Genomic DNA, 26240 nt, shown 5'->3' with positions numbered 1-26240 from the left:
GACCATTAGGTCCAGTCCTGACCGACTCTGGGGTTGCGGCGCTCATCTTGCTTTATTGGCCGAGGGAGCTGGCGTACAGCTTCTGGGTCATGTGGCCAGCATGACTAAGCCGCTTCTGGCGAACCAGAGCAGCGCACGGAAACGCCTTTTACCTTCCCGCCGGAGCAGTACCTATTGATCTACTTGCACTCTACTTGCACTTTGACATGCTTTTGAACTGCTAGGTTGGCAGGAGCAGGGACCGAGCAACGGGAGCTCACCCTGTCACGGGGATTCGAACCGCCGACCTTCCAATCGGCAAGTCCTAGGCTCTGTGGTTTAACCCACAGTGCCACAGGCGTCCCTGTAATCTACCTTTTACTAGCCTGTAAAGAAATAGTCTGTACACACTCAAGTTTCACTGTTGCTTCAACACAAGGAATTCCACTTCTTGGCATTTTTTTGCCGGTATGGCACTCCTACATAGTTTTATTTTAAACTGATTTCTACTGGTGAGCACCTAATGTAGAGCCATACTAAGTACATGCAGTTGGGGGTGGGGGTGGAATGTGATGTGAAATATCCGAAAACTCATGGACAGGGTGCTAAGCAAACATGAGAATATCCCCTCTAAGCAGGCAGATCAGGAATCCTGTCCAGCAAGTGATTTTTGGTAGTTTCTGTGTACGTGCATATATGTACCACATCGCCAATTCTTTACAAATCCAGAAAAGCAGAAGGAAAAGAATTTCACATAGAGTTTAGGGTGTGAAATGTATAAGGAAATCAACTCCAAATCCACGGATTAGCACATCCAGTCAGGGACATTTATCTGAGTGTGTGTATGTACGCACAGGCCCACGACTGGTCCTTATGAGGAGACCACAAGATATTAAGTGCTGGTACTTCATTAGCCTGTTGTCTCAGGTATTTAATTCGTATCTGTGAGTATAGAAACCACATAGGCCCAGAGTGATAGATTGTGGATTGAGGAATGGGGACAGACCTCTAAATTGAGATCTACAATACCTGATGTTATCCAAAAAGGGAAGCAGACTGTAGAGATTTTCTGGTGCGGTGACTTCTTGGAAATATTGTACACTACACACTATGTCAAGAAAAGGCCTTAGTGAGAAACAAGGCTTCCAAAGTACATGATTTTTTTCCAATTCACTTGAAGACAATCCAGTGCATCTTTGCTCATTGCTCAAGGGTATCTGAAGAAGTGTGCATGCACACGAAAGCTCATACCAAGAACTAACTTAGTTGGTCTTTAAGGTGCTACTGGAAGGAATTTTTTTTGTTTTGCTCAAGGGTAGCTAGTGTTAACACTTTTTTGTTTCCAAAGTAGTGAAAATTTATGTCTGAAGGCCAGATGTGAGGAGGAAACTGGAGTTACATATCTTCTTCATCCTCACTCACGGCTCCATTCGAGTTTCTGGCAGCATGTTCTGCCTGTTCCTTCATGTACTCGACTTTTATCTGTTCCAGTTCTCTCATCTCAGACTCCAGTTTTAACCTGTACACTCGGCGCCGATTTTGTAAAACTTTCATGGGAAATGGGTTCATGTCACTGAAGGCGATGTTCATCAGCTTCCTGGAAGAAGGCAACATATGAGCCAGAATTTTTAAAGGTAGCTAGGACTAAGTAGACACTGAAGAGAGACTTGTGGAAATTCTATGTGCTCTTTTGGCTTCCCTCACAAAAATGCGGCAGGATTTCTGAAGAGGTTTGTCTTCCAGAGACAGAAAGTGTCATCCAGGGATCAAAGCTCTGGGTCTTCTCTGCACCAGGCCCTCATATTTCAGGCCACATAAGATTAGGAACAACCTTAGATGCAGCTCTGTGTCAGACCAATTTACTGGTTCTCTGCAACACTGTTTTAAAACAGTATTTCAAAATTTACTACTGGTATTTTCCACAATTCTTTAGGAACCTCTCTTCAATACAGAAGATTCTGGGGAATGTTTTAGGGTGAGCACAAGGCCAAGTCTACTGGACTAAATTACAGGGCTGCCCCAAGTAATTTTGCTGTCTGAAGTCATGGGCAAAATGTTGCTCCTTTTATGTACTGGATTTGCAGTGGATTCTTAAACACTGGCAATGGGACAGCATCCTCCACTGCTCCTAAGGCTCATTTAGGGGAACAAGGCAGGCTATGGGCAGTGCTGGATTTATGTATAAGCTAAACAAGCTATAGCTTAGGGCCCCACTCTCTTGGGGGCCCCCGGAAAAAAAAATAAAGGAAAAAAACTGGATGTACATTTCCAAAATATAAGATAAAAAACAAATAAAATAAAGCCTACATACAGCAACAGTGTTTTGTGTTGTGTAGGCTCCTATGATGTAAGTAATGAGCCCCGCCTGCTAGCCCTCTCCCTAAACCAGTGTTTTTCAACCACTGTTCCGCGGCACACTAGGGAACAATTGAAAAATTGAAAAATTCGAAAGATTTAAAAATAAAGTATTTTATAATTCTTCATATTTCTGTTTACTTACTATTTCATAATAAAGTAATTATAAAATACTTTCTTTGTGTTTATTTGATTCCTATTCAAGAGAATTACTTTATATATAGTCAATATAGGCACAGAGTTAAATTTTTTAACATTTTCTAATGGTGGTGTGCCTCGTGATTTTTTTCATGAAACAAGTGTGCCTTTGCCCAAAAAAGGTTGAAAAACACTGCCTTAAACTATCACATATAAAGGGCCCCATTACCTTCAGTAGCTTAGGGCCTCATCAAACCTAAATCCGGCCATGGGGTTCACACAGCTCTGTTTTCTAGTACTTCACAGCTGCCCTGACCCCCCAGAAACCTCAGCTTGAGGTATCAGCCTTATTATGCCTAATGGTAGGGCCGGGCCGGTCTGCCACCTTCTGTGAAATGAGAATACAGTCTAGAACACAGCCAATACTACCCAGAGGCTAAGCATTACAGGGGGCAAATGAGTTTTAGCAGGACATCTGTCCTTCAGGAAAACTGGTCAACCATTACTGATTTGCTCATTAAACACTCCTGAAAAGCTTTCCGACGAACCCCAGGATTTCCTGGAATAAGGGATTATTATATACAATAACATGGACCTATGTTTTAGATGTGCAGGTTATATTTGCCGGTGATCAATGAAACTATCAAATACATAGGCACACACGTTCAAGGAGAGGCAGGATTCACCTCAGAGCCCAAGGGTATATATAAGTGAGTATGCTTTTAAAGGAGTATTGTTTCAGTGATGCCTCAGGCATTATTTTCACACACCGCATCATGTGGAAGCCACTTCCCTGTGGTGCTGCCCCACACAACTGGAGTGTGAACATTTCCCCATCTGATCAGCACCTCATATGCAGTGTTGCACATCAGTATGAGGGAAATGGCTCCAGCATGTCTCTGTGTGTGAGAGAAAAAGGTTTCACTTTAGCCCTAATCTAGGCTTGGTTCCTAGCTTCTGATTTGCCTGAGATAAACATGGCGTCAATGCTATTCATCATCATCAACAACTTTATTGCACTAGCCAAAGGCCATGGCATCATTCACAAAGCAAACAAAAAGAAAGACAACAATAACCATAAACACCATAAAAACATCAGGGACTGCGAATACAATGAACCACGGTCACACCTCCTAGAAATTATTTGTTGCATACGATATAATAGCAGGAGGTTCTCAGATAGAATGTGCCAGCTTAAATGTCCGAATCACCTTTGCAATTGACCGCTATTTTATCTAGTTCTTTTCTCCTGATCTTCTTAGCTGCCAATGCATATAGCGCTACTTTATAAGTTACAAAGTCAACAGTAACACTCAGCAGCCATTTCACCCTTTCCGCCCTGTTCGAGTGTGTTCCATTTGTAAGCAGGAGTTTTATAAATCAGTCTCTTGCTATTGCTTATTCCTGATCTGTGCCTGCCTCAGTCCCAGTTTTTGAATTTTTCCAGTTCTCTGAATGACAAACTATCACCTGACAACCACAGTTCCCATCCGAAACACTTCCTGACATCATCCTTACCTGCCATCACAGATCATTTTGGTAAAAAAACGCATGTACTGGTAAATCTCCAGGCTGTCCTGGATCCTCAGTATCGCTTCTTCGTTGTATTTAAATATTGCCAGAGCGTAACGGAATATCACCTGGGACAAAGAAAAACATGGCTGACGGGGATGTCATAGGAGGGATGGAGTCAGGGCCACACAGATGATAAAGCTAACATCACTGAGGCAGGAAGGTACAGGTTCAATAGATACACTGGAAGCCTGTCCTAAATGCCCTGTTGCTAAAACATCTCTGCGGAGACTGATATATGAAGTGAGAATGTAGGAGGGATAGGAGGCAGGGATACTCTTACCTTAGTACCTTCATAGAGAAAGGCATCCCATATCCTGAAGAGGATATCACTAACAAGACTGTCTACAAATACAACCAAGAACCAATTGAAGGTCACCAGGCCCAAGTCGATTCGGTGCTGCTCCAGATGAGCTGCCAGCCTGGGAAGCTTCTCTGACAAGAAATCTTTAAAGACTCTTTGATCCACCTGGATTCAACAAAACATCAATAAGAACCAATAACCATATTTGAAAGGATGCTTTATCAGCACCTTCTCAGAGTCCTCCAAAATCCGCAGGGGTTAATTGTACTCGTAAACACCTGACCGATCTAACAAAATCAAAACCTTCGACTTGCGGCACAGTACACACACAAGCTATGGTTATACTTTCTGCAGTGGAGGCAGAACCAAGAGAACGAGCACAAAATCTGCTTCCAAAGCTTCCCCACTCTGATATTGTGGTTACAAAATGATTTTTGTGTGTGTGTGTGTGGCGCCCTCTAAACCCCGCTCCCTTTGGTCATTTTTTCTTAAGTGTGTGTGTGTGTTACTGACTCTCCCATAGGTTCCTTCTGTGATACCAAAAGGGGTTTTTTGCACTCCCCCCTAAAAAAAAAAAAAACCCTTTAAAAAACAGGTAATCCTAGGATCCCCTGGTAATGATGATCGCATTGGTATGAGCTACAATTGAATGGTTTGTGTGTAACTTTATGCCAAACGAGTTTGGCTTTGTATTATGTCCAAATTAGGCCACAGTGAAGAAGGAATTAATTAGTTTTAAGGACAATTTGATTCTTGACATGCAAACCGCTGGATTAGGTGTGAAGTTCCATTATTTTGTTAAGTAATCAACTGCCTAGTTTAACATGAATCGCAGAACGATGTAAGCCAGGCCTGTGCCAACACCTATGTGAAGTGTGTTGGAATTTTTCCTCTAGAAGCACCAATTCCCTCATAAGGATATGCAATCCTTTTAAAACAACCCGTTTTTCTTTCCCCCATGACTATCCTATTGTATGGCTTGGTGGAGAGTCCCAGACTTACTTGTGAGCCTATTAGTGTGTTGCTATAAAAATCTGGAGGCATTAGGTTTTCAGTGATATGAACTAGACACCAGAAAGCGATTTCCTCTTCCTCTAGAACCAGTAGTGCAATGGCTGCCAATCTGGGATGAATAAAGAGACATCACTGTTAAGGAAAGTAGGCAACAATGGCAGGCAGGTCTTACAGCGACGGTCCTTCAAGCTGGAAAATTCCCACAAGAGGAAAATGGTGAAGAAGCAGGAAGTTTCTTCTGAAACTTAACACTACATGTGGTAAATAGGCAGCCCACTTGTTAATGGAACTATAAAACAGGTGCCATAGTAGCTGCCAGTTCTTATTATGGTGCCCTGGCAGTTCTTTCTATGGTGTCTTGCAAAAGGTCTCAGTTAATATTCCTTCAAAAAGCTACTGCACACAAGAGACTGACTGATCTTCCTGGTCAGTTTCTGTTTGCACTGGCTTTTCCTGCACTGAACACAACACTCTTGTTGCATGTACATGTTTCACTGTTGCATGTACATGTTGCATGTACATATTTCACTGGTTGCCAAGATTGGAAACACACCTGTTCTGAACAGAGGAGAGATACAAATAGCCTCTCTCGACAAGTGAGTGCAGAGTAAGCTGATGTAGGTGCCTTTCCCCCACTGACTGTGGGTAGTTGGCGGGGCAGCGTGGTGGCAGCAGTGCCCACATCATTTCTGTCTCAGTCTCTCTTTCAGATGCAGCAGCCATTTTGTGTTATGCCACACGCTCCAAGGCAGCCATTTTCTCCCTGGTGACCATGATACTTTCTCAACATTCCCAATATGGCCATGGCCCCTGGGCCCAAAAAAAGGTTGGCAACCTTTGAGTAAGAGCAGCTCATCTTTTCAGCAGCACAAGTGCAAATAGCCACAAGAAAACATTTGGCTGTTTGAATGGTTTCATGTACTCCTATAGCTTTGTCACAACACAGCAGTTCCAGCTGGAGTCATTGTCAAATACATCTCATGACTAATTTTTCAAATTATACTTAGATTGTATAGGGAACTTTTTAATGTTTTGTGTTTTAGTGTTTTTAATATTGTGTTGGGAGCTACCCAGGGTGGCTGGGGCAATCTGATCAGATGGGGGTGTTAGTGGGTTGTTTTTATTTTGATGCTATATATTTCGGTTTTTATGTAGATCTTGTTCTTTGGAATACCCTGACACCTCCGGGTATAGGGCGGTATACAAATTCAATTAAATAACAACAACAACAACAACAACACTACAGTGGTATCTTGGTTCTCGAATTTAATCTGTTCTGGGAGTCCATTCGACTCCCGAAACGGTTCAAAAACCAAGGCGTGGCTTCCAATTGGCTGCAGGAGCTTCCTGCACTCAATTGGAAGCCACGTTGGACGTTTGGCTTCCAAAAAACGTTCGCAAACCGGAACACTCACTTCTGGGTTTGCGGCATTCAGAGCCGATTTTTTCGGGAGCCACACCGTTTGAGTAACAAGGTACCACTGTAAATTATTATTATTATACCACTGTAAATTATTATTTTTACTGACCCTAATATTTGTTGCAAACATAGAGTTTAAAAAGGTGGGCAATGAGCTAGCACCCTTTACCTGTTCAGTCCCTGGCAATAGCCAATGGTGGGATTTTGCAGAGAGAATGCAAGCAAAACCCTTCGGAGTTTGGGAAGAAGCTGGGAAGCAGGTGAATTGAAGTGCCTGTTGTTGGTGAGCGTGCGAGGCAGATCCAGTTCAATCTGTCGGGAAGCCGGGTGCTTAGCAGCTTCACACTTCTTGAGCAAGTTTTGGTAATGGCCTGGAGAGCGAAGGTGCTCTACCCGCCTGCTCACAATCCATCTCCAGACTCGTTGGCGGTGGTCTATTGGGACGCCACAGCGCAGCAAGCTCTTTAGCTCTGAGGAGGGAGTTAGTTCACCAAGATTATTCCACCGGTCAGAGAGAGTTTTCTCCATGGCGTCCTGGTTCAGGAGATTACTGGATTTGATCTCCAGAGCCTGGATTTTTGCCAGAAGCTTCCAGTCTGCAGCTTCGTACTCAGGAATTGTCATAAACCCATAGTCATCATACTGGCTGAACGGTCAAAAGAGAAGAATATGGGGAAAACATCAAGTTCTAGAGCTGTCAAATTAATTAAAGAAAAGTTCGTAAACTTTCTGCTAACGATTATTATTATTTTAAAAAATGTATCTTGCCAAAGATCTTAATGTAGGTGCCTTTTTGACAATAAAAAAGTAAGATAATGTACAGTTTAAGGATAATATAAAATGCTACCATTGACTGTTTGAAGGAAAAAACAGATCATATTTTCTTTTGCCTTTCCCTACTACAGTAACACACCAAAATCAAAGGTAACCTCATAATGTAAGCGAGTCTACCTTCACCTCGCAGCCCCACAAGTGAAAATGTGCCTTTGTGGATTAAAAATAGGATTATCAAATAAAGCTTTAGCTGATAATCTGCCAATGACAGCTCACGGACAGTAAGAATATAAGGATTGTCTGATGAATCAGACCAATCTAGACCAGCATCATATTCCAGAAACAGCGAGCCTGGTGAAAATAAAAGAGCGCTGCATCTATTTTTAACACACACACACACACACACAGCCATTACTTGATTGGGCTCAGATGTACAGGGATCACGGCTTCCTCCTTCACACCCCACTGAAGTGCTTCCTGGATAAGGCCCTTCAGCATTTCCACATGTTCACTGGCAAAGTCCGGTAGGCCTTGCAGCTTCCGCAGAATCATCAGGTGCTTGCTCTCAATCTGGCAGTTGTGGGCTTGCAGACGGGCACACTGGAATTTGAAAAAGTGAAAAAGTGTTGCAGTCAGAATATCACCATGGCTTCCTGTTGTCATGTTATGCTCCCCATCGCCTCAGATGTAGCCACAAGCAACCTAAGGTCAGACAGCTGAGGTCGGCTCCTAGAAAGTTGGAGAGCATCACAGGCAAACACACAGAGAACCAACACAAAGATCCACACCTCACATTCAACACACATTTAAAGCACCTTGACTCCCCTATCACCCCCAAATTCTGGGAATTCTCAGAGTGGTTTAAGAGCCAATCCCTCTTCCCAGGGAACTCTGGGAATCGTAGCTCTGCGAAGGGAGAGGAATAGGGGTCTCATAAAAATTATCAGCACTTTCAACAAACTACAGTTCTTTGGGGGAAAGCTATAGCTGTTTTAAAGTGGTATAATACTGTTATACAGTAGATGTATAGTGCAGATGGGTCCTAAAGCACAAACACTGGACTTTTTAAAAGACTTTGCTTTTTACCTTCATCAGTAGGGTCTTCTCTTTCTGTGCTACCGTGCTCCAGATTTTAGTAACCTGGTGGATTTCGCAGTTCAGAAATTGGTTCTGAATCTTGTACGCTTCTAAGTCATCCTGGCAAAAAGACAAGATACAACACGTAGAAATAACCTGTCGGCACAACTGTAATTTGTACACCCAAGAAATTTGTTGGGTTTATGAATGGGCAAATGGTGTCTGACAGAAAGATGGGGGCAAGTTGTGTTGTTGTTGGACTCTTTCCATGGCTACTCAAACAGGCCAAGGGGATTGGTGACAAAAAGCAACAAAAAGTCCTATTTTGAAGACAGATAGAAAACATTACATCGCTGTCAGGGAACTGACATCGGAGCCAGAAGTGGAGGCAGGGCTCCCAAGCGATGCCGGAGAAGGGCCAAGCAGGGAGAGAGGGAACTCATCGGCTGGGGAAGGAAATCAGCGTAACACCAGGGATAAAGGGGGGCGGATGGGGGAATCGGAGAGAGGGCTCCAGGACTCTTCGCCGGAGACCAGCGTGGAGAGCACAGGTCCTCCGCTACCCACACCCACCCTGCGCAGAAGACTTCCACGCAGGGAAAGTAGGCGTAGACTTGGCGTCAAAGAACTTCTTTGCTGGAAGAAGTTCAAGAAACGCCCACTGACGGATTCTGCTAGCGACTGAACAGCCACAAAGTGAAGGGCTGTCCAGCCAGGAAAGGTTTAACCAGGCTACCTAGCCAGGAGTGGTGGCAACTTACGCACGAGCAACCCCATATAACCATCACAATTGCCAACCTGGTGCACTCCAGATGTTGAGGGCTCCTTTGGGATGAAGGAGCACAGTGATTTTTTTTTTTTAAAGGAGACTGAATCCTCTGCTCAATATCATATTCCGGGCTGTTTCTTAAAGGAGCTGCTATGGTATTGTGGTGCACACAGACTTGCCTCTTGCGCACACAAAAATAAAACAGAGGTATAGAACGATGGGATAACATATCACCAAGGTGCAACTGTGGAAGGAGTGAGGTCATAATCGTCACTTCCTACTGTACCCTGGCCAAAGCATTTTGCCACCAGAGATGGTGCCCCCTCCCAGTGACGGAAGCTGACGAGACTAGCAGTTAATTTTTCCTTCAACACCAGGGATAGTACCTGAATCATCAGGACAGATAAGGGGCCCCAGGACAGCTTGTGTAGCAACAGACAAGGGATAGGGGACTAAAGAGGCATTTACTGTTGTGCTGCCCCCAACACATATGCTCTCCAAGGCTCTCCCCAATGGTAGGGCCGGCCCTGCCATTGCCCCATTTGCCTCAGTGTACCTTCAGATGTTCGATCTCTTCTTGCTGCTTGCACAAGGTCTCCATGGGGATGGTGTCTGCCTCCCCAACAGAGTCAGGCATGTCTCTGGCGAGTTGCTCCGTCAGCTTCAGGATGACTTGTTGCTTGGCCTGGTTTTTGTCCATCAGGAGCTGCACGTGGGCCTTCAGCTCCCCGATGTGCTCGTCCTTCAAAGCCAGGCCCTGCTCCAGCTCCTTCTTCTCCATCTCCAGCACTTCCACCTGTTTATTCAGCTCGGCAATCTGCCTCACTTTGTGCCTCACCAGCTCCAGCCTATCCTCCTCCTTTGCTGTGACCAGGTACCTGCAGGACTCTCGCTTCTCTTGCTGGGCTGCCTCCAGGGCTTTGTGGAGAAGCTTAACCAGTTCCTGTAAAAGTAAACATGGGGGGATGACGACTGTTAAGTTGTGGGCGAACATATCAGACGACACAGCGATTCTTCCAAAGCAGCTCTTTATTTGTAAGCTGGAACAGAACTGAGCTGAGGAGCTCAGTCAGCCTGCTTATATAGAGCTCCACTAGAATGCAACAGTAACCATTTTCTGAAACTAGCCAATCACTGAACGTCACTTTTGATCCTTCATTTGCATAACTATCTACAGTATCCCCCTGCTGGCCCAGGGTGAGAACTTCGGTACATAACAGGGACCATTAATTTTCTAAAGGCAGTCATACTCTGAACAACTTTGAGGAAGCGCAGGATTCCAAAGTGATCAAACATACGTTTCTGTATCTGGAAAGGAACAAAGAATGATGCATTTCTATCATATGAGGATGAACTAATTTTCCATTCCAACTATAATTAGTGAGGACAATAAGCCACAATGATTCTTCAGATACAGTTCTGGATTAAATTCCCAAGATTAAGAGAGTTGATGCTGTGCCGATATTCTAGAAGCACAAATGAGGCGTTAACTACAGGCTAGTTAAATTTACATTGATCCTGCAACAAAATGATAAAAATCATAATCTTCCAATTAAGACGTTGAATAATTTACCAGTTAAAATGAAATGTATAAGAAAAGTGTTTTATTAGGGTTTTTTTTTTAAAAAAACAACCTTCAGCTGCATAATCATGTTTAAATTGGCAAGACTTAGATACCAAATATGGCCGCCACCAGTCTTCCATAAAACAATCAGATTTTTGTTCCTCCGAGAATTCAACTTATTTTAGAAACCTCACCATGAAAAAAACCTAAGAGCACCGTTAGAGAATCAGCTTGTATTTCATAATAGCTTAGATGTTCTAACTTCAGTTTTCCTCCAGAATATCAGGAACAACGTTGCCCTTCAGCAGTTGCACAGGAAATGAAGTTTTCAGCGTGGAGTCTGTATCACAGGCTGATGCAATCACTCAGTCTGTGACCCACTGTTAGGCTTGTGTAGGATGGTGAGTTACTAGAGAGAAATCGGTTCTTCAAGCTATACTGGCAGTATCCCTCATTAGGTGTAACTCTGAACAATTCTCCAGTACCTGGGCACAACCACACATGTATTCCAACCATTTTCCAACCTTGGTTCCACAACCATCCCTCTACCACAACCTAGTAAAGAGGAAACACACTATAGTTCTAGAATGACCCTTCTACCAGAGCCCAGAAAAAAAGGCAAATTAGAATCTAGACTTGGGACACAGTTTTTAGACCCTAGAAGAGAAAATGGGTGTGTTTCCTTTCATAATACCTTCTAATGCAGCGTTAGCCAACATGGCGCCCTCCAGTTGTTTCAGACTACAGCTCTCATCAGCCCCAGCCAGCACATAGAATCATAGAATCATAGAATCATAGAGTTGGAAGAGACCACAAGGGCCATCGAGTCCAACCCCCTGCCAAGCAGGAAACACCATCAGAGCACTCCTGACATATGGTTGTCAAGCCTCTGCTTAAAGACCTCTAAAGAAGGAGACTCCACCACACTCCTTGGCAGCAAATTCCACTGTCGAACAGCTCTTACTGTCAGGAAGTTCTTCCTAATGTTTAGGTGGAATCTTCTTTCTTGTAGTTTGGATCCATTGCTCCCTGTCCGCTTCTCTGGAGCAGCAGAAAACAACCTTTCTCCCTCCTCTATGTGACATCCTTTTATATATTTGAACATGGCTATCATATCACCCCTTAACCTCCTCTTCTCCAGGCTAAACATGCCCAGCTCTCTTAGCCGTTCCTCATAAGGCATCGTTTCCAGGCCTTTGACCATTTTGGTTGCCCTCCTCTGGACACGTTCCAGTTTGTCAGTGTCCTTCTTGAACTGTGGTGCCCAGAACTGGACACAGTACTCCAGGTGAGGTCTGACCAGAGCAGAATACAGTGGCACTATTACTTCCCTTGATCTAGATGCTATACTCCTATTGATGCAGTCCTGTTCTTCTCTTGCCAGCAACAGTAATACATGAGGCAGAAACAGACCTTCTCGTACAATATTGTGTCAAGATCAAAAGGCAATTAAGCACATTTCCCCATAGATCAAAATGGTATGGTGACTCCATCCATACCAAACACACATGTCAGGGCAGGATTACCTTCTGAGATTTGACATCCTCTTCAAGGACCAAAATTTGCTGCTGAAGAGAAGCTGTTCTCCCATCTCTTGCCCCTTCAGCAAAACAATGCAAACTCCTGCTTTCCTTTTTGTCTTTTCTAACCAAAGGTGGTTTTAGCCTTGACTTTGGGTCCTTCTGCATCTCTGTTGCGCCTGAGGAAGAAAAGAAGATAGGACACATTTCTGCTTTCCAGTGGTGGCACAGATTGTTTTGATCTGTGGTTACCATTTATCTTATGTGGGTGGTATTGACTGGCAACTTGTGTGTATTTGCAATAGCAAGATGAGGTGGATGAGTGAGTGAGAAACGGCTAGATGGACAAAAGTTGAGTGAAAGGGAAAGCAATGTTCGATATTAGACAAGGCTTGTTTTACTTCTAATGAGTACATAAGCAGCACTTCTCGCCAGCAGACTGGAGGTAGGATGAAGGGCCCGATCCATGCATTCTAGGTCTAGAAAATCCAGTACAGTGGTACCTTGGTTCTCAAATTTAATCCGTTCAAAAACCAAAGCGTTCCAAAACCAAGGCATGCTTTCCCATAGAAATTAATGCAAAACGGATTAATCCGTTCCAGACTTTTAAAAACAACCCCTAAAACAGCAATTTAGCATGAATTTTACTATCGAACAAGACCACGGATCCATAACATGAAAGCAATAATCAGTGTACTGTACTATAAATAAATAAGACAGTATTGTAGATGAGAAAAATTAAAATTAATTTTTTTTCTTACCCAAACTGATGATAGTCATTGTTTGGATAGGGGGCTTCGGATTCCACGCAGTCACAAAAACAAATTAACCAAAAAACCTCAAAAACAAAAATGCAAAATAGCAAAAACAAAAGCGCCAAACTTAATCCGTTCTGGAAGTCCGTTAGACTTCTGAAATGTTTGAAAACCAAGGCGCAGCTTCTGATTGGTGCAGGCGCCCCAGAAACAATAGCCAACAGCTGCATGGGCCGTTTGGCTTCTGAAAAATGTTCGAAAACCAGAACACTTACTTCCAGGTTTTCAAAGTTTGGGAACTAAGGCGTTTGAGTACCAAGGTACCACTGTACTGCATACTGGGCCCAGAATTCACACAGCAAGATACTATAGAAATTTGAGTGAGAGGTCCCTCCCCCCCCATCTGAAAGTTGGACATTTGCATCTATGGGTGTATCTTAGCATGTGCAAACGTTTTTGCAAGTTTGTGCTATCATGGGTGTATGCCCAGGTTACCTAGAAATGCTTAATTAAACCCTGATATTTACTCGGAATAAATCCCAGAGGCTTCAATTAAGGCTTTTGTGCTCACTTTTCCCAGTTTCTCCCTCACAGCTGTGCAGAATAACCAGTGTCGGATTAATGTATAAGCTAAACAATCTATAGCTTATGGCCCCACTTTCTTGCCCCCCCCAAAAAAAATTTAAAGGAAAAAAAAAACTGGGTGTACATTTCCAAAATATAAGATAAAAAACAAATAAAATAAAACAGCAACAGTGTTTTGTGTTGTGTAGGCTCCTATGATGTAAGTAATGGGTCCTGCCTGCTCGCCTGCTCCCTAAAATATCACTGGTTTGCTCATTTCTATATATAGGGTGCCTACATTCTGCATGTGCAAATGGCTTTAGGTGCCTATTAGGTCCATAAATTACCATTCAACATATTCAACACAAAAAAAAACCAGCGACAATTTGTTGTTGACAAAGGACAGCTGCACATATAAAGGGCCCCATTACCTTCAGTGGCTTAGGGCCTCATCAAATCTAAATCCGGCCCTGAGAATAACAAGTAAGCAATGCTATTTTTAAATGTTCTCACCATCGTGCAGAAATAAGTACCTGCATCTTCTGCTTCAGTTTCTGCCAGCTCTTCATCGGCTGCGTTTTCAAGATCGTCTTGGATCCCCTCAAAACAAGACATGCCACCATTGTCCCGCCGGCTCTGCCAGCTACCATAAAGATTATGCACTGTGTTCCTAGAAGCACAGAAGCGCATGGGAATGGTTAGACAGAACCTGTGAATTAATAATGCTTAAATGCCGCAGGCTGTTTTGGGACACTCGTGCCACAATGCAACATCTTCCTGCAACAACATCCAGTCGTTTCCTAGTGACTTCGGACGGTTTTTTCATTTAGTAGCCGTTGTTCCCAGCTGTCGCAAACTCACAGGACTTGGACTCACTTAGGGCCGGGTTCATACATGCATGCTCGTCATCTGATGACTGTGTCATCACTCTTCAAATACAGTGGTGCCTCAGGTTAAGTACTTAATTCATTCCGGAGGTCCGTATTTAACCTGAAACTGTTCTTAACCTGAAGCACCACTTTAGCTAATGGGGCCTCCTGCTGCCACCGCGCCGCCGGAGCACAATTTCTGTTCTCATCCTGAAGCAAAGTGCTTAACCTGAAGCACTATTTCTGGGTTAGCAGAGTCTGTAACCTGAAGCGTATGTAACCTGAAGCGTATGTAACCTGAGGTACCGCTGTACAATGTCACGTCCTGGAGCTGGTTCACACATTCAGCTGTAAGTCATCAAGTGTATATTGATCATAAGTAGAGAGATCAAGTGAGGTACAAGCATATGCACAACAGATAAATCTGCACAAAAACGTACAAAACTCAAACATTACAGTTGCGCCTAAATATTTTTTTTTGAATGTAATATGAACAAAGAGGAAGGTTCATGGGGGAATTATTTGCTCCTGCACAATGTTTACTTCCCCACAGTTTTGCTTCTGACTAACCTTGTTTCTCCCTGGTTGCTAGGGAGAAACAGCTGTTGGGTGGGGAGCACAATGTTTTCTTCAAGTCCTTCATGGACACAGAATCCGAGATTTGTAGTGTTGGAAGGGACCCTGAGAATCATCTAGTCCAGAGTTTCCCAAACTGAGGTCTCCTGCTGGGTTTTTTGGACTACAATTCCCATCATTCCTGACCACCAGCTAGGGATGATGGGAGTTGTGGTCCAAAAAGAGCTGGAGACCCAAATTTAGGAAACCCTGACCAATGCAACCCCCTGCAACGCAGGAATATGGTTTAGCTAGAGGGGTCCTTGATCTGATGCATCACAGCTTTCCTTAAGTTCTTATGCAACACCTGTGAGTTTATTGAAATAGTGATTGAGCCATAAATGCTTACAAGAGTTGATCGATGCAAGTTGTGCACTTTCAAGCCTTTTCCTTTTTCCTTTAATAAAGCTAAAATGCACATTTAAGCATATTAATAATTTTGCTTTTTTTAAAAAAAGTATACTGTAATTTCCCCTTCCATAACAACATCTTCCCCCTCTATAGCGACACCCATGCCTACAGCAAGGTTCCTCTTTCATGCCATCTGGTTGGCTCTCGCCTTTCAAAACTCAGGACACAAAGGAGCATTTGTTAGTCCTCCAGATGTCAAAAGGACTCTGCTGTTAGTGGTGCAACAGACCTAACACAGCTAGTTTCCAGAAATTCAAAAAAGAGAGATAAAAACAGTTACTGTATTTCAATCCAAGGATGCTTGAGGGAGATGTTCTGAAGAGCGTGAGAAGGCTGTAGAGGTGCTGGGAGAGAGGCTGCCTTCGGGCCGACGAGATCTGTGGGGGTTTTCACAGGGGGCAAAAACTCATTTTCTGCCTCTGCTATGGAGGGAAAAAACAAACAAACCAGCTGAATCAATGGGATTCAGATACACCCAAGCTAAAGTTATAGGTGCATCCAGCACAGCAGGGAGAGCTATCAGTGCATTCTCTGTTGTCTATTACACAAATACTGTTAAGTTGTGGGTGAACATATCAGACGACACAGCGATTCTTCAAACAGCTCTTATTTATTCACAGGCCAGAACAGAACTGAACAGAAGGGTTCAGCCAGCCTGCTTATATAGAGCTCCACTAGAACGCAACAGTAACCATTTTCTGTAACTATCCAATCACTGAACGTCACTTTCGATCCCTTATTTGCATATGCGGACCTGAACTATCTACAGTATCCCCCTGCTGGCCCAGGGTGAGAACTTCAGTACGTAACAAATACTGCCACCCATTTGGGGCAAATGAGATACCCATTTTGGCTGACTTTTAAGAAGCATTTCTGCAACCGCTATGGAGAACTAGGCTAGCCTTGGGTGGAGTGGTCAGCTTCAAAAATTCTCACATGCCCAGGCAAGCCCAGAACTTGAGCAGGCTGACACTGGAGGCCTCTACTTTTGATATTTCCAAAGAACTGCTGGCGTGTTTATAAACCGAGAGGAGCCATTGCCTCTTGTGGCGTCCAGAGGTGTTTTCTGTTGTTGTTTTTTTTGCAGAAGGCACAGCTATAATCTGAGGGCATGTTATTCACATTTGCAGCTTAAAATGCAGTGAGGTCATTTCCCAGCCTGTGCCCTGCAACATTTCAAGCTACATTTGCATGGAGTTGTTTGCATCACAGATGCGGCATGGACGTCCTCACCTGATGCAGGTGACCTGTTCGGTTTCCCCATCCCTGCAAAACCCCCCCCCCCCCGGTTTTCCTGTTCACTAAATCGTCATCTGCGCTTGTGCGATGGTTGTTAGGGTGTTGCTCACATTAGTACTTACTCCACATCAAGTTTTCTAATTGGACAGAAGCCAGTTTAAAACATACACACACAAAACAGCAGTATTTGTTAAGAAACTACAGGGTCAAAATGGATCGTAGTTTGCTGCATGCGACCGCATCTTCGAAAATTAGCAGAGAGAGTGTGCTGGATGCAGAGTCAGCACAGCAGCAATGTGAACACAGACACGCTTAACTAGATGTCAGTTGCATTAAACTCTGTGGCGCTTACTTCAGAGTAGATACATAAAGGTTTGGGCTGAAGTCTGCATAGCATGGTCTCCATTCCAGAAAGCCATCCATCAAAATTACAGACTTTGGTTTCTCTGCATGCCAGAATATTCTCCTTCCCTTTTTTGTGGTGTTTCGCCTAACATCCAGCTTGATGAAGAGTTCTGCTGAACTCTAAAGCTTGCTCCCTACATTGTGGCCTCCAGTAACAGGTATTGTTCTACTGTCCGTTTTTTCCCTCCTAATGGAACATCTGCCTGCATTCCCCCCCCCTCCACTGGAGAGTTGGCCTGCTGTGTTTAGTCACCCGTGGCAACTAATACGCTCTAGCCCAGGTCCCTGATCCAGTCACCCAAGCATTTTCTTCTGTGCCCTTGTTCCCAGACCCCACCAATTTTTGGCAGTGACAGTGAGGATAGAGATGGGGATAGCATGGGTGAAGAGATATAAACCTCTTTGCCAGTCCAGCACCCTGACAGGGATACTAATCTGCCCCTCCCTGGTCATCCCATTTATCATAAGATGAGCTGCTCCTCAGCTGACCTGCATGAATCAGCTGAGGAGAGGAAGCTGTGTCTTGTGTGCTCTGTGCATGTACCACTTGGGGCTACAGCCACCACTGGGGAGTTTTCTTAGGGTGACTGCAGTCCTCAAACTTAAAAGAAGTTAGTAAACCCTACTGTAGCACTTGGGCTGATGTTGTGCAATTTGTGCGCAGTGAGGAAGCAGATTCTCTCCTACTCTCTCTTTCTCACTCAACACACACACACACTCACAAGTCTCAGCCCTATCAGAATTCTGTTTGCATTAATATTTGTAGGATCAAGCCCTGCTAAATGGCTGAATTTATGTAGCACCAGCTAAACCAGCACTGGCGGAATAATCCTGTCCCCTGGGGTAGGGGTGGGGGGCAACATATTTGCGCTGCTGCTGCTACTTACTATTGTTAAGTGTGGCGTCATTCACACAGGGGAAATCTGTGTCATCCTCTGCCGGACTTCTAGTCTGGTTACTACAGAACTCCCAGCGTTTTATCTGCAACTGCTGCAACCAGTATATCATGGTCTGTTTGTCGACAGCCTACAGTTCAATTTGGGGGGAAAATTATTAAATACAGGATCTGTGTAACTCGAGGAGTTGCCTACAGATTCAGCTAAATTCCACAACAGATAGACTTCATCGACAAACCCAACCTCATCACAACAGACCATGGACTTACCAAAATCCAGTAAAATTGGGGAGGTTTTGACGCAGTTTAAGTTTGGCTTCCCTGTGCAAGCACAGGGCCTAGTGCTGTGGTTTCCAAACTTTCCGCCCCATGGACCACATGAAAATTGCTGAGTTTTGGAAGGCTACTTAATGATTTTTTGCCTATTGTAACCATTGTAATGTTTTGTGCTAGATGCCGAATGATTTTTAAATTGTGTTTTGATTGCTTCTTTGGCTTCTTATATATTCTATTTTGCTGCATTCACTAAATCCAAATTGTAATACAATAAAAAAAGAACAGAAATAAAAGTAGCAACCAAAATACAGTTAAAAATTCAATATGAATATTCAGTGCGGTGGATGTGCCATCTCCCATCATCAACCACTAGTGCCTAAACTGAGGAACCCCTTGTCAAAAAGACATGGCCGGCATTTGAACTGACAAAAATCTAGCCCCGCCCCCAAGCCTTTAGCAAGAAGGGGACCAGGTCGGTCAGTCTACCGCGTCTGCTTTTGTGTGTCTGTGTGTGATTTTCACTTACGAAACAACGGCTTGCTCTGCACACAACAGTAATCCATGGTTTATTTCGGCATGTGTTTTTTCTGAACGTCCAAACCCAGACTAGCAGACTAACCATGGGTTTTTTTCTGGTAACAAACCACAATTTGAAGCCATGGCTTCATGGCAGCTCGTGAACTATGGCTTGTTTTAACTACAAACTTAACAGCCGTGCTCAGCCATGGCTTATCAGGACACCCCACTGCAGACACTTGCCAAGCTACAGAGGCATGAGGCAAGAGTGGCTGGGAAACAAACTGTGGCTTGTTTAATCGTCTGCAGGACAACTGGTGATTTGTTGAACAAACCATGGCTGAGTGTTATGTACAAATGCATCCAATGTAAAATGCCATGTATACTGAGTGTGCTGTCTAAAATGATAATAATGTACAAGAAAGTCTTCCCCACCAACACTCAGCAAAAGTAACATACTTGTATTGTTTTAATAATCTTTGAGGCATTGGATGCTAATGGTCTCAGGAGTTCAGGATACTGCCATGAATTATTAGGGTTGTCTTCTGCTTTAAGAAAAAATTCACTAGGAAATCATGTTTATGGCAATTTCCTGAAGACAAGAGCTTTCTTCTTCTCAAACCGTGAATCAGGATATTTTGTAAAGGGAAGAGAAAATTGTGAAGGTCATGCAACCCAAAGGTTCCAACTCCTTTATCTTCTGCCAATATTAAAAAATAGGGATTACTTAAACTTGGCTCTGCATGCTAATTTTATTATTTTTTTGCCCTCCAAGAGTCTGCAGCCAAGAACCATTAAATGTCAGAACAGGAAAAGATTGGGATTCTGGTTAACTGAACATTCAGCTACAATTGGATGTAGCTGTGTAAACTACACCAAGATAATGCTGGCTTCTCAATGGTGATAGAGATATTAAAATGTGTGTTAAATGGAGCAAAACATGTTTACCTCTCCTGTATATAAATGCTCCCGGTTCTTTGGACACAATAGTAAAACACTGGTTATAACATGTCCTAAAGGTAAAGGTAAAGGGACCCCTGACCATTAGGTCCAGTCGTGACCGACTCTGGGGTTGCGGCGCTCATCTCGCTTTACTGGCCAAGGGAGCCGGCGTACAGCTTCCGGGTCATGTGGCCAGCATGACTAAGCCGTTTCTGGCGAACCAGAGCAGTGCACGGAAACGCCGTTTACCTTCCCACCGGAGTGGTACCTATTTATCTACTTGCACTCTGACGTGCTTTCGAACTGCTAGGTTGGCAGGAGCTGGGACAGAGCAACGGGAGCTCACCCTGTCGTGGGGATTCGAACCGCCGACCTTCTGATCAGCAATTCCTAGGCTAATTCAGGAAATTCACAGCTTCAGCTCTGTGGAAACCCCCAAACGCATCGAGTCTCCAGGACAATTTACCCACCAACACTAGTATGGCTGGTTTGCCTTTGTTTTCATGTTTCAGTTGGGCACAAAGGGTAGATCCCTGCCCGAGATCCCTTTAGGTCACCCTATGAGCTCAAGTCCCATTGCATGCCACCAGCCGCAACATGCACATTTCCCCACCACTAGCCCAAACCAGCCATGTGTTCCACATACCTGGAGGATAAATGCTTTGCTGGGGGTCCTGATTTCAAAAACGCCCTCTTCCGCTCCCACCTTAAGATCAAAGCTAGCACTGGATAGCTCTATGCTCCCCAGAGGGTTCACGTCCTGTGCTGTCCTGTAGTAAAGTAAGTTGCATTTGTTTTCATCATAGACGAACCAACGCGACTTCCAGGTCTTGATTGGGGCTTTTGCAGAAAATTTGTTTAAATAGCCACAGAGCTGTTTCTTGGGGGTTTCTCTGCCAGGTTTCAGATCCACATTCTCCGACTTTTCCCTGGAAGGAGGCCCACCTCCGTCTAGGGCACAACTGATGCCGCTCTCAGTATCCTCTACTTTTTCCTCTTCGGGCTTACTGGAAGTTCTGGCCACAAGGCAATCTCTGCTCTCAGAATCCGGCTCCATGCTCCACCGCAGGGCAGATCTCGTGTTGCTGGAATGCAAACAGCGAAAGACAACACAGCCCAAGAAAAAGTTGCTGAGAAAAAAAGCATATACTACGTGCATGCAAGTCCCACAGTTCAAGATATCTGCTGGTTAATAGAAAGACGTGCCTCTTGGCAAACTTCCTTCCACAGCCCAAATCTGGCAGCACTTCTGCTTCTCCAAACTGCTTCCTCGCATGTACAGAGGTCATCACGCAACTGACATGGCAATGGAGACAAACCACAAGCAGTGAGTGCGTGAAAAAAAAAGCAAGTAGGTCCAGGAAATCAGCCTGTTTGCAGGTGGGCTGGTTTCCACCTCTGTTCAATATCTGCTGGTCAGAATTTCCCGTTCCCGGAGTTTCTTGGGTAGGTTACCTGTATAAGTAAAGGTAAAGGGACCCCTGACCATTGGGTCCAGTCGTGACCGACTCTGGGGTTGCGGCGCTCATCTCGCTTTACTGGCCAAGGGAGCCGGCGTACAGCTTCCAGGTCATGTGACCAGCATGACTAATCCGCTTCTGTCGAACCAGAGCAGCGCACGGAAACGCCGTTTACCTTCCCACCAGAGTGGTACCTATTTATCTACTTGCACTTTGACGTGCTTTTGAACTGCTAGGCTGGAAGGAGCAGGGGCCGAGCAACGGGAGCTCACCTCGTTGCGGGGATTTGAACAGCCAACCTTCTGATCAGTAAGTCCTAGGCTCTGTCGTTTAACCCACAGCACCACCCATGTCCCACAGGTTACCAGTATATCATGCCATTAATGCGCAATGCCACTTTTCAGCCACATACTGTCAGTTGTAGGGGTAAGGGCTGCCCTTGAAAGGCGTCATGAAACTTCAACCGTTTCAAAATGCCTGTTGCCTGGGGCTGGGCTGATGCATGTAACTCTGCTGTTGTCCCTCCCATCCCCAATTGCCTTCCTCTTCATTTCCAAGGCCACTTATGGGCGCTGATTCTTAAGCATTAAGCAGCCCATGACTGATGCTTGAAGGACCACCTTATCCCATATATGTATATGCCTTCCTGTGAACTTTGTTCAGCATCAGAGATCCTGTTCCTAAACTCAAAGTGCAGCAGGTAGGAACAAGGAAATGTTTTTCCAGTTGCTTCGGAATGCCCTCCCTACGGAAACCAAACTAGCTAAGGACATTAAGATTATTTCAGGAGGGATTGTGGCTGGCCGAGTAAGAAGGCTGGGTAATTTTGCTGCAGGTTTGCTGAGATTTTATCAGCTGCTGCTCTTATTATATTCCTGCTGCTTTTATTATACTGCTTTGGTTGCATTTTATTCTTCCTCTTTTGATAGCTTTAAATTTTACATGTTGCTAGCTGCCTTGAGTCACCTAGTACAGGGGTTCCAGACTGTGGTCTGTGGACCACAAACTTCATCCAGGCAATCCATGGCCTGATCACTTTCAACATTCCCATTGATATCTAGCTGTACAGTGGTACCTGGGGTTACATACGCTTCAGGTTACATACACTTCAGGTTACAGACTCCGCTAACCCGGAAGTAGTACCTCGGGTTAAGAACTTTGCTTCAGGATGAGAACAGAAATTGCGCAGCAGCGGCGCAGCAGCAGCAGGAGGCCCCATTAGCTAAAGTGGTGCTTCAGGTTAAGAACTGTTTCAGGTTAAGAACGGACCTCCAGAACGAATTAAGTACTTAACCCGAGGTACCACTGTATTGTTATTTCATTTCTTATATTGTATTTTCTTGTCTTTCAATTTGCCTTCTGTGGAATGCAGGCTGCAATACAATAAAATAAGATGCAAGACAGAAAAGCTGCAATAAGAACCATGACTGAAACCATGCAGCACTTAGCACGTTACAATTACTGCACCAAAGTGGACAAGCATGGGCAGTGTGTATGGAGGTCCTGGGATGCCTAGATTATAAGACCCCTCTCTCGACTTCACTGATGTGGTCCAAAGGAAAGGATAGCAATACTTTTGGCACCAGCTTGGCTGCAGGAGTTGCTGGAAGGAGGCGTGCAAGGCACCATCCAACCATCTTAAGGACTCCACTTCAGAATAAGAAGAGTTTGGATTGGATATCCCGCTTTAACACTACCTGAAGGAGTCTCAAAGTGGCTCACAATCTCCTTTCCCTTCCTCCCCCACAACAAACATTCTGTGAGGTGAGTGGGGCTGAGAGACTTCAAAGAAGTGTGACTGGCCCAAGGTCACCCAGCAGCTGCATGTGGAGGAGCGGAGACGCGAACCCGGTTCCCCAGATTACGAGTCCACCGCTCTTAACCACTACACCACACTGGCTCTCATCAGATTTGTGTAGGGCTGGCTCAGTTTTTTCTTCTCCCCAAAATATCCCACAAGGCAGCAGAGGTTTAGGATCAGAGTTTTCCTTCTCCTAGATGGACTCCCTTCCCAGGTAGATGAGTCCCATCTGCCCCTCACGTCCCTCTACTGCCCCTGCAGACACTGTCTTCTTGACCCTTGGGCCTACTATTGGTCTTCTCCACTCAACCCACCAGAGCCTTCTTCACATGCAGCAGAAGTCCCTAACTGTCTCAGAATTTGAGACCCATCAGCTTCCCTCACCTGGTTTGGTTGGCCAGCCAGAGCCATTCCCTGGGGTGTGGCGGCATCCTGACAGCTTCTAGGAGCCACAGGTGAGCAGCGAGTGCAGGATGGGGACCAAAGGTGGACAATACTCCAGGAGGAGCATGACATGTCCAGTACATAGGAGCCAACTCCTAGGGGCCAAGATCCCTTTGGCCTCCCATAAAATATTTGAGCCCTCCACTCCCAGTTGATGGGCGTTGCCATTCAAATGTTTTGTGTGTGTGTCGCATCATGTGGTTGATGATGCAGGGCGGAGCTTATCTGCCCACCCGCCCATATTTTATTCAAGTTGGCACCCCTGGTCCAATAATAAAAGGTAAAGGGACCCCTGACCATTAGGTCCACATGACCTGGAAGCTGTACGCCGGCTCCCTTGGCCAATAAAGCGAGATGAGCGCCACAACCTCAGAGTCGGTCACGACTGGACCTAACCGTCAGGGGTCCCTTTACCTTTACTGAAGACAGAGTTAAAAACTTAACTGTACAAAATACATTTTGGAGGTTTACATCAATAATCAAATAATAGATCTTATTCTAATTGCCCCCGCTAAAAACCTTGCAGTTTTTTGCTGTCACCTGACACGGGGCCAAGCTGGCTGGCACTCCTGCCTATCACAGTACCTCCACGCTGCACCTGTTGAACTGCTTTCTTTCCTGCTGTCAAAAACTACCCAGCGCAGTCCTTCAAGTAAGAAAAGTGGCGTCGCTAAGGGAGTTGGGGGAAAAACAACCAAACCCCACTCAACAGAGGAGGACCGCATGTGCGTAAAGTATACCCAAATTTGCCCAAGCAAGTCACTCTTACCTTCACTCGCCCTCCAGGCGGACTTCGGCAGAAGCAGCTGCGCCTGCAAAGGGCCCGATCCGCTTCCTGATCAAACGGCAGCAAATGTTATGGGGCAAGGATCGAGCCAGCGAGCAGCGGCTGTTTCCTGGTCGGCTGGGGCGGGGCGGTGCCAGGCGGTCCCGGCATGGAAAGCCGCGAAGGAGCTGAAAGCAAGACAACAATGCATTCCGTCGCTGCGCGCTTGGCGGCGGAAGCGGGGAGGCGCGTCTTGCCGCCTCTTTCTCCAAGAAATATTCCGCGTTCCTGCCCGAGGCGAGGGCGATTTTTTCCCCCTGAAGAGCTCGAAAGTTTGCAGCTTATTTTGCGACGCTTTAAGCTGGCCCTAATAATACCTGGCTGCAGGTTTCCTATCCACCCCCAATAAACCAACCCAGTTGCCTGCGACTATTTTATTTTAATTTTACTTGTAGGGAAAGGACATCTTACAGAATGCGCAACGGCATGCCAATAGCATGTCATGCGCATAGCTGTCAACTTTTCCCTTTTCTTGCGAGGAATCCTATTCGGAATAAGGGAATTTCCCTTTGAAAAAAAGGGAAACGTTGACAGCTATGGTCATGCGAGATCAAATGCTGCGCAAAGCCCATCTCTTTAATGTACAGCTGCTAGAAGTCGCTGCGCTGGGCAACTTGAATGCATGCACTCGCCTTTTTGCACTCGCATCACAGATTGAATGGGTTTGCAGCCTTGATTCCCGTGATGTCCCCCGGTACCAGCGAATGCCCGCAAATGCCTGATCGAAAGTGCTTTGAGGTTTATAGCAAGTTGCCCAGGACTGGCGCAAACTCCTGCAAGATAATGACCCGAGCGCCCTTGAGCGATAAATCATCGCGAGCTAGATTGTTATCGTAAGCCCTTGAACTTGGAAGCTCAGATTCATGCGCCATTTATTTATTATTCTTGCAAGAGCAAAAAACGAAGGACATGCTCGTTTCTTTCAGCAACTTAGCTAGCACAACCAAAAGGGATGGATATTAGATGAAAATTCGAAATTACAATATGTGAAGATAAAGAATTAAGAGAAAATAGAGAGGGTATGGATTTGCTGAATTATTTGAATTGGAATACAAAAAAGGGAGGTGTGAGGAAGTCATGAAAATAAGTAAATGAACTGTAAGATATAGAAAGGGATTCGTTTTTAATTGTTTTTGGTTTTTTTAGTGTTTGTATTTTCTGTGTTTTCTTTTTACTATTTTTGTAACTTTTTTCTTGTGGAAACTTCAATAAATATTACTTTTTTTAAAAAAAAAAAGCTGTGTCTAATTATCCGTTCTTTAATACTGGCAAACTATCCATCGCTGTTATTATTATTAGCTGAGTTATTGATTTCAGGATTCCACTTTCTTTCTTACGATGCCCTTTAAAAAAACAACAACAAACCACTCTTAATACCCTAAGCAGTTTCTCTTCAATGAAAAGAACCCACTCCCGGGCTGCTGAAAGGGCAAGCAAGTCGCTGAAGTCTCAGAATCTGAGGCTGGACTGATCCTTAAGAAATCACCACGCTCCCTTTAAATATAATGGCCAGGATGAGATTTCTACCGCTTGCTCAGCAGCGCTGCCCTCACTTGGTTCGGCTTCAGAATGCCGCCGAGCATGCGTAGAGCCGCCCTCTTCCGGTTCGGCTTCGCGATCTCCACTGAGCATGCTCGACCCCTGGCTCTGCCCGCACAGTGGCTTGACTATGGCAGGCGCGCTGCGTCTCCGGCGAAGTTGCACGCGGGCAGTTGGGAGCCGCTTGTTGTAAGGTG

At 44.9% G+C, this 26240-nt stretch overlaps 2 protein-coding genes across 4 annotated transcripts in view; one reads left to right on the top strand and one right to left on the bottom strand.

Annotated features, from left to right (window-relative positions):
* Positions 1 to 895: 895 nt before the first annotated feature.
* Positions 896 to 25444, bottom strand: TBC1D2 (TBC1 domain family member 2). 2 transcript variants are annotated; one of them, XM_083718642.1, is made up of 15 exons: positions 24448 to 25444; positions 20620 to 21058; positions 18232 to 18370; positions 15981 to 16122; positions 14339 to 14475; positions 12493 to 12665; positions 9959 to 10345; positions 8643 to 8753; positions 7972 to 8156; positions 6952 to 7428; positions 5351 to 5471; positions 4328 to 4513; positions 3991 to 4112; positions 1289 to 1576; positions 896 to 1178 (listed from the first exon to the last, which is right to left on the bottom strand). In XM_083718642.1, the coding sequence occupies exons 2-14, from the start codon at positions 21028 to 21030 to the stop codon at positions 1375 to 1377; spliced, it is 2793 nt and encodes a 930-aa protein (XP_083574768.1). In that variant the 5' UTR covers positions 21031 to 21058; positions 24448 to 25444; the 3' UTR covers positions 896 to 1178; positions 1289 to 1374. The 2 variants fall into 2 exon arrangements, with proteins under 2 accessions (XP_083574768.1, XP_083574767.1); XM_083718641.1 differs by lacking the exon at positions 24448 to 25444 and having other exon boundaries at positions 20620 to 21285.
* A 700-nt stretch (positions 25445 to 26144) lies between these two features.
* The window catches only part of ELP1 (elongator acetyltransferase complex subunit 1), a 192582-nt gene continuing 192486 nt past the window's right edge, over positions 26145 to 26240 (top strand). For both annotated transcript variants that reach the window (XM_083718415.1, XM_083718414.1), the window contains exon 1: positions 26145 to 26237. The gene's annotated coding sequence lies outside the window, so the exon portion shown is untranslated. The remainder of the gene's footprint in view (positions 26238 to 26240) is intronic.

The sequence above is a fragment of the Podarcis gaigeae genome (assembly GCF_964106915.1).
Source record: "Podarcis gaigeae genome assembly, chromosome: 17".
Classification (NCBI taxonomy): domain Eukaryota; kingdom Metazoa; phylum Chordata; class Lepidosauria; order Squamata; family Lacertidae; genus Podarcis; species Podarcis gaigeae.
The sequence above is the reverse complement of the archived record's forward strand: the minus strand, read 5'-3'. Positions and strand labels throughout refer to the sequence as shown.

Bases quoted from the DNA above. Each gene is read 5' to 3' on its own strand.
- TBC1D2 (XM_083718641.1), bottom strand. From the start codon at position 21,132: ATGCACGTAGTATATGCTTTTTTTCTCAGCAACTTTTTCTTGGGCTGT. The intron at 8,157-8,642 runs GTAAAAAGCAAA...TTCAAATTCCAG, and splicing joins AGAAGACCCTACTGATGAAG to TGTGCCCGTCTGCAAGCCCA. The intron at 1,577-3,990 runs GTAAGGATGATG...GCCTTCTTCCAG, and splicing joins AAAATGATCTGTGATGGCAG to GAAGCTGATGAACATCGCCT.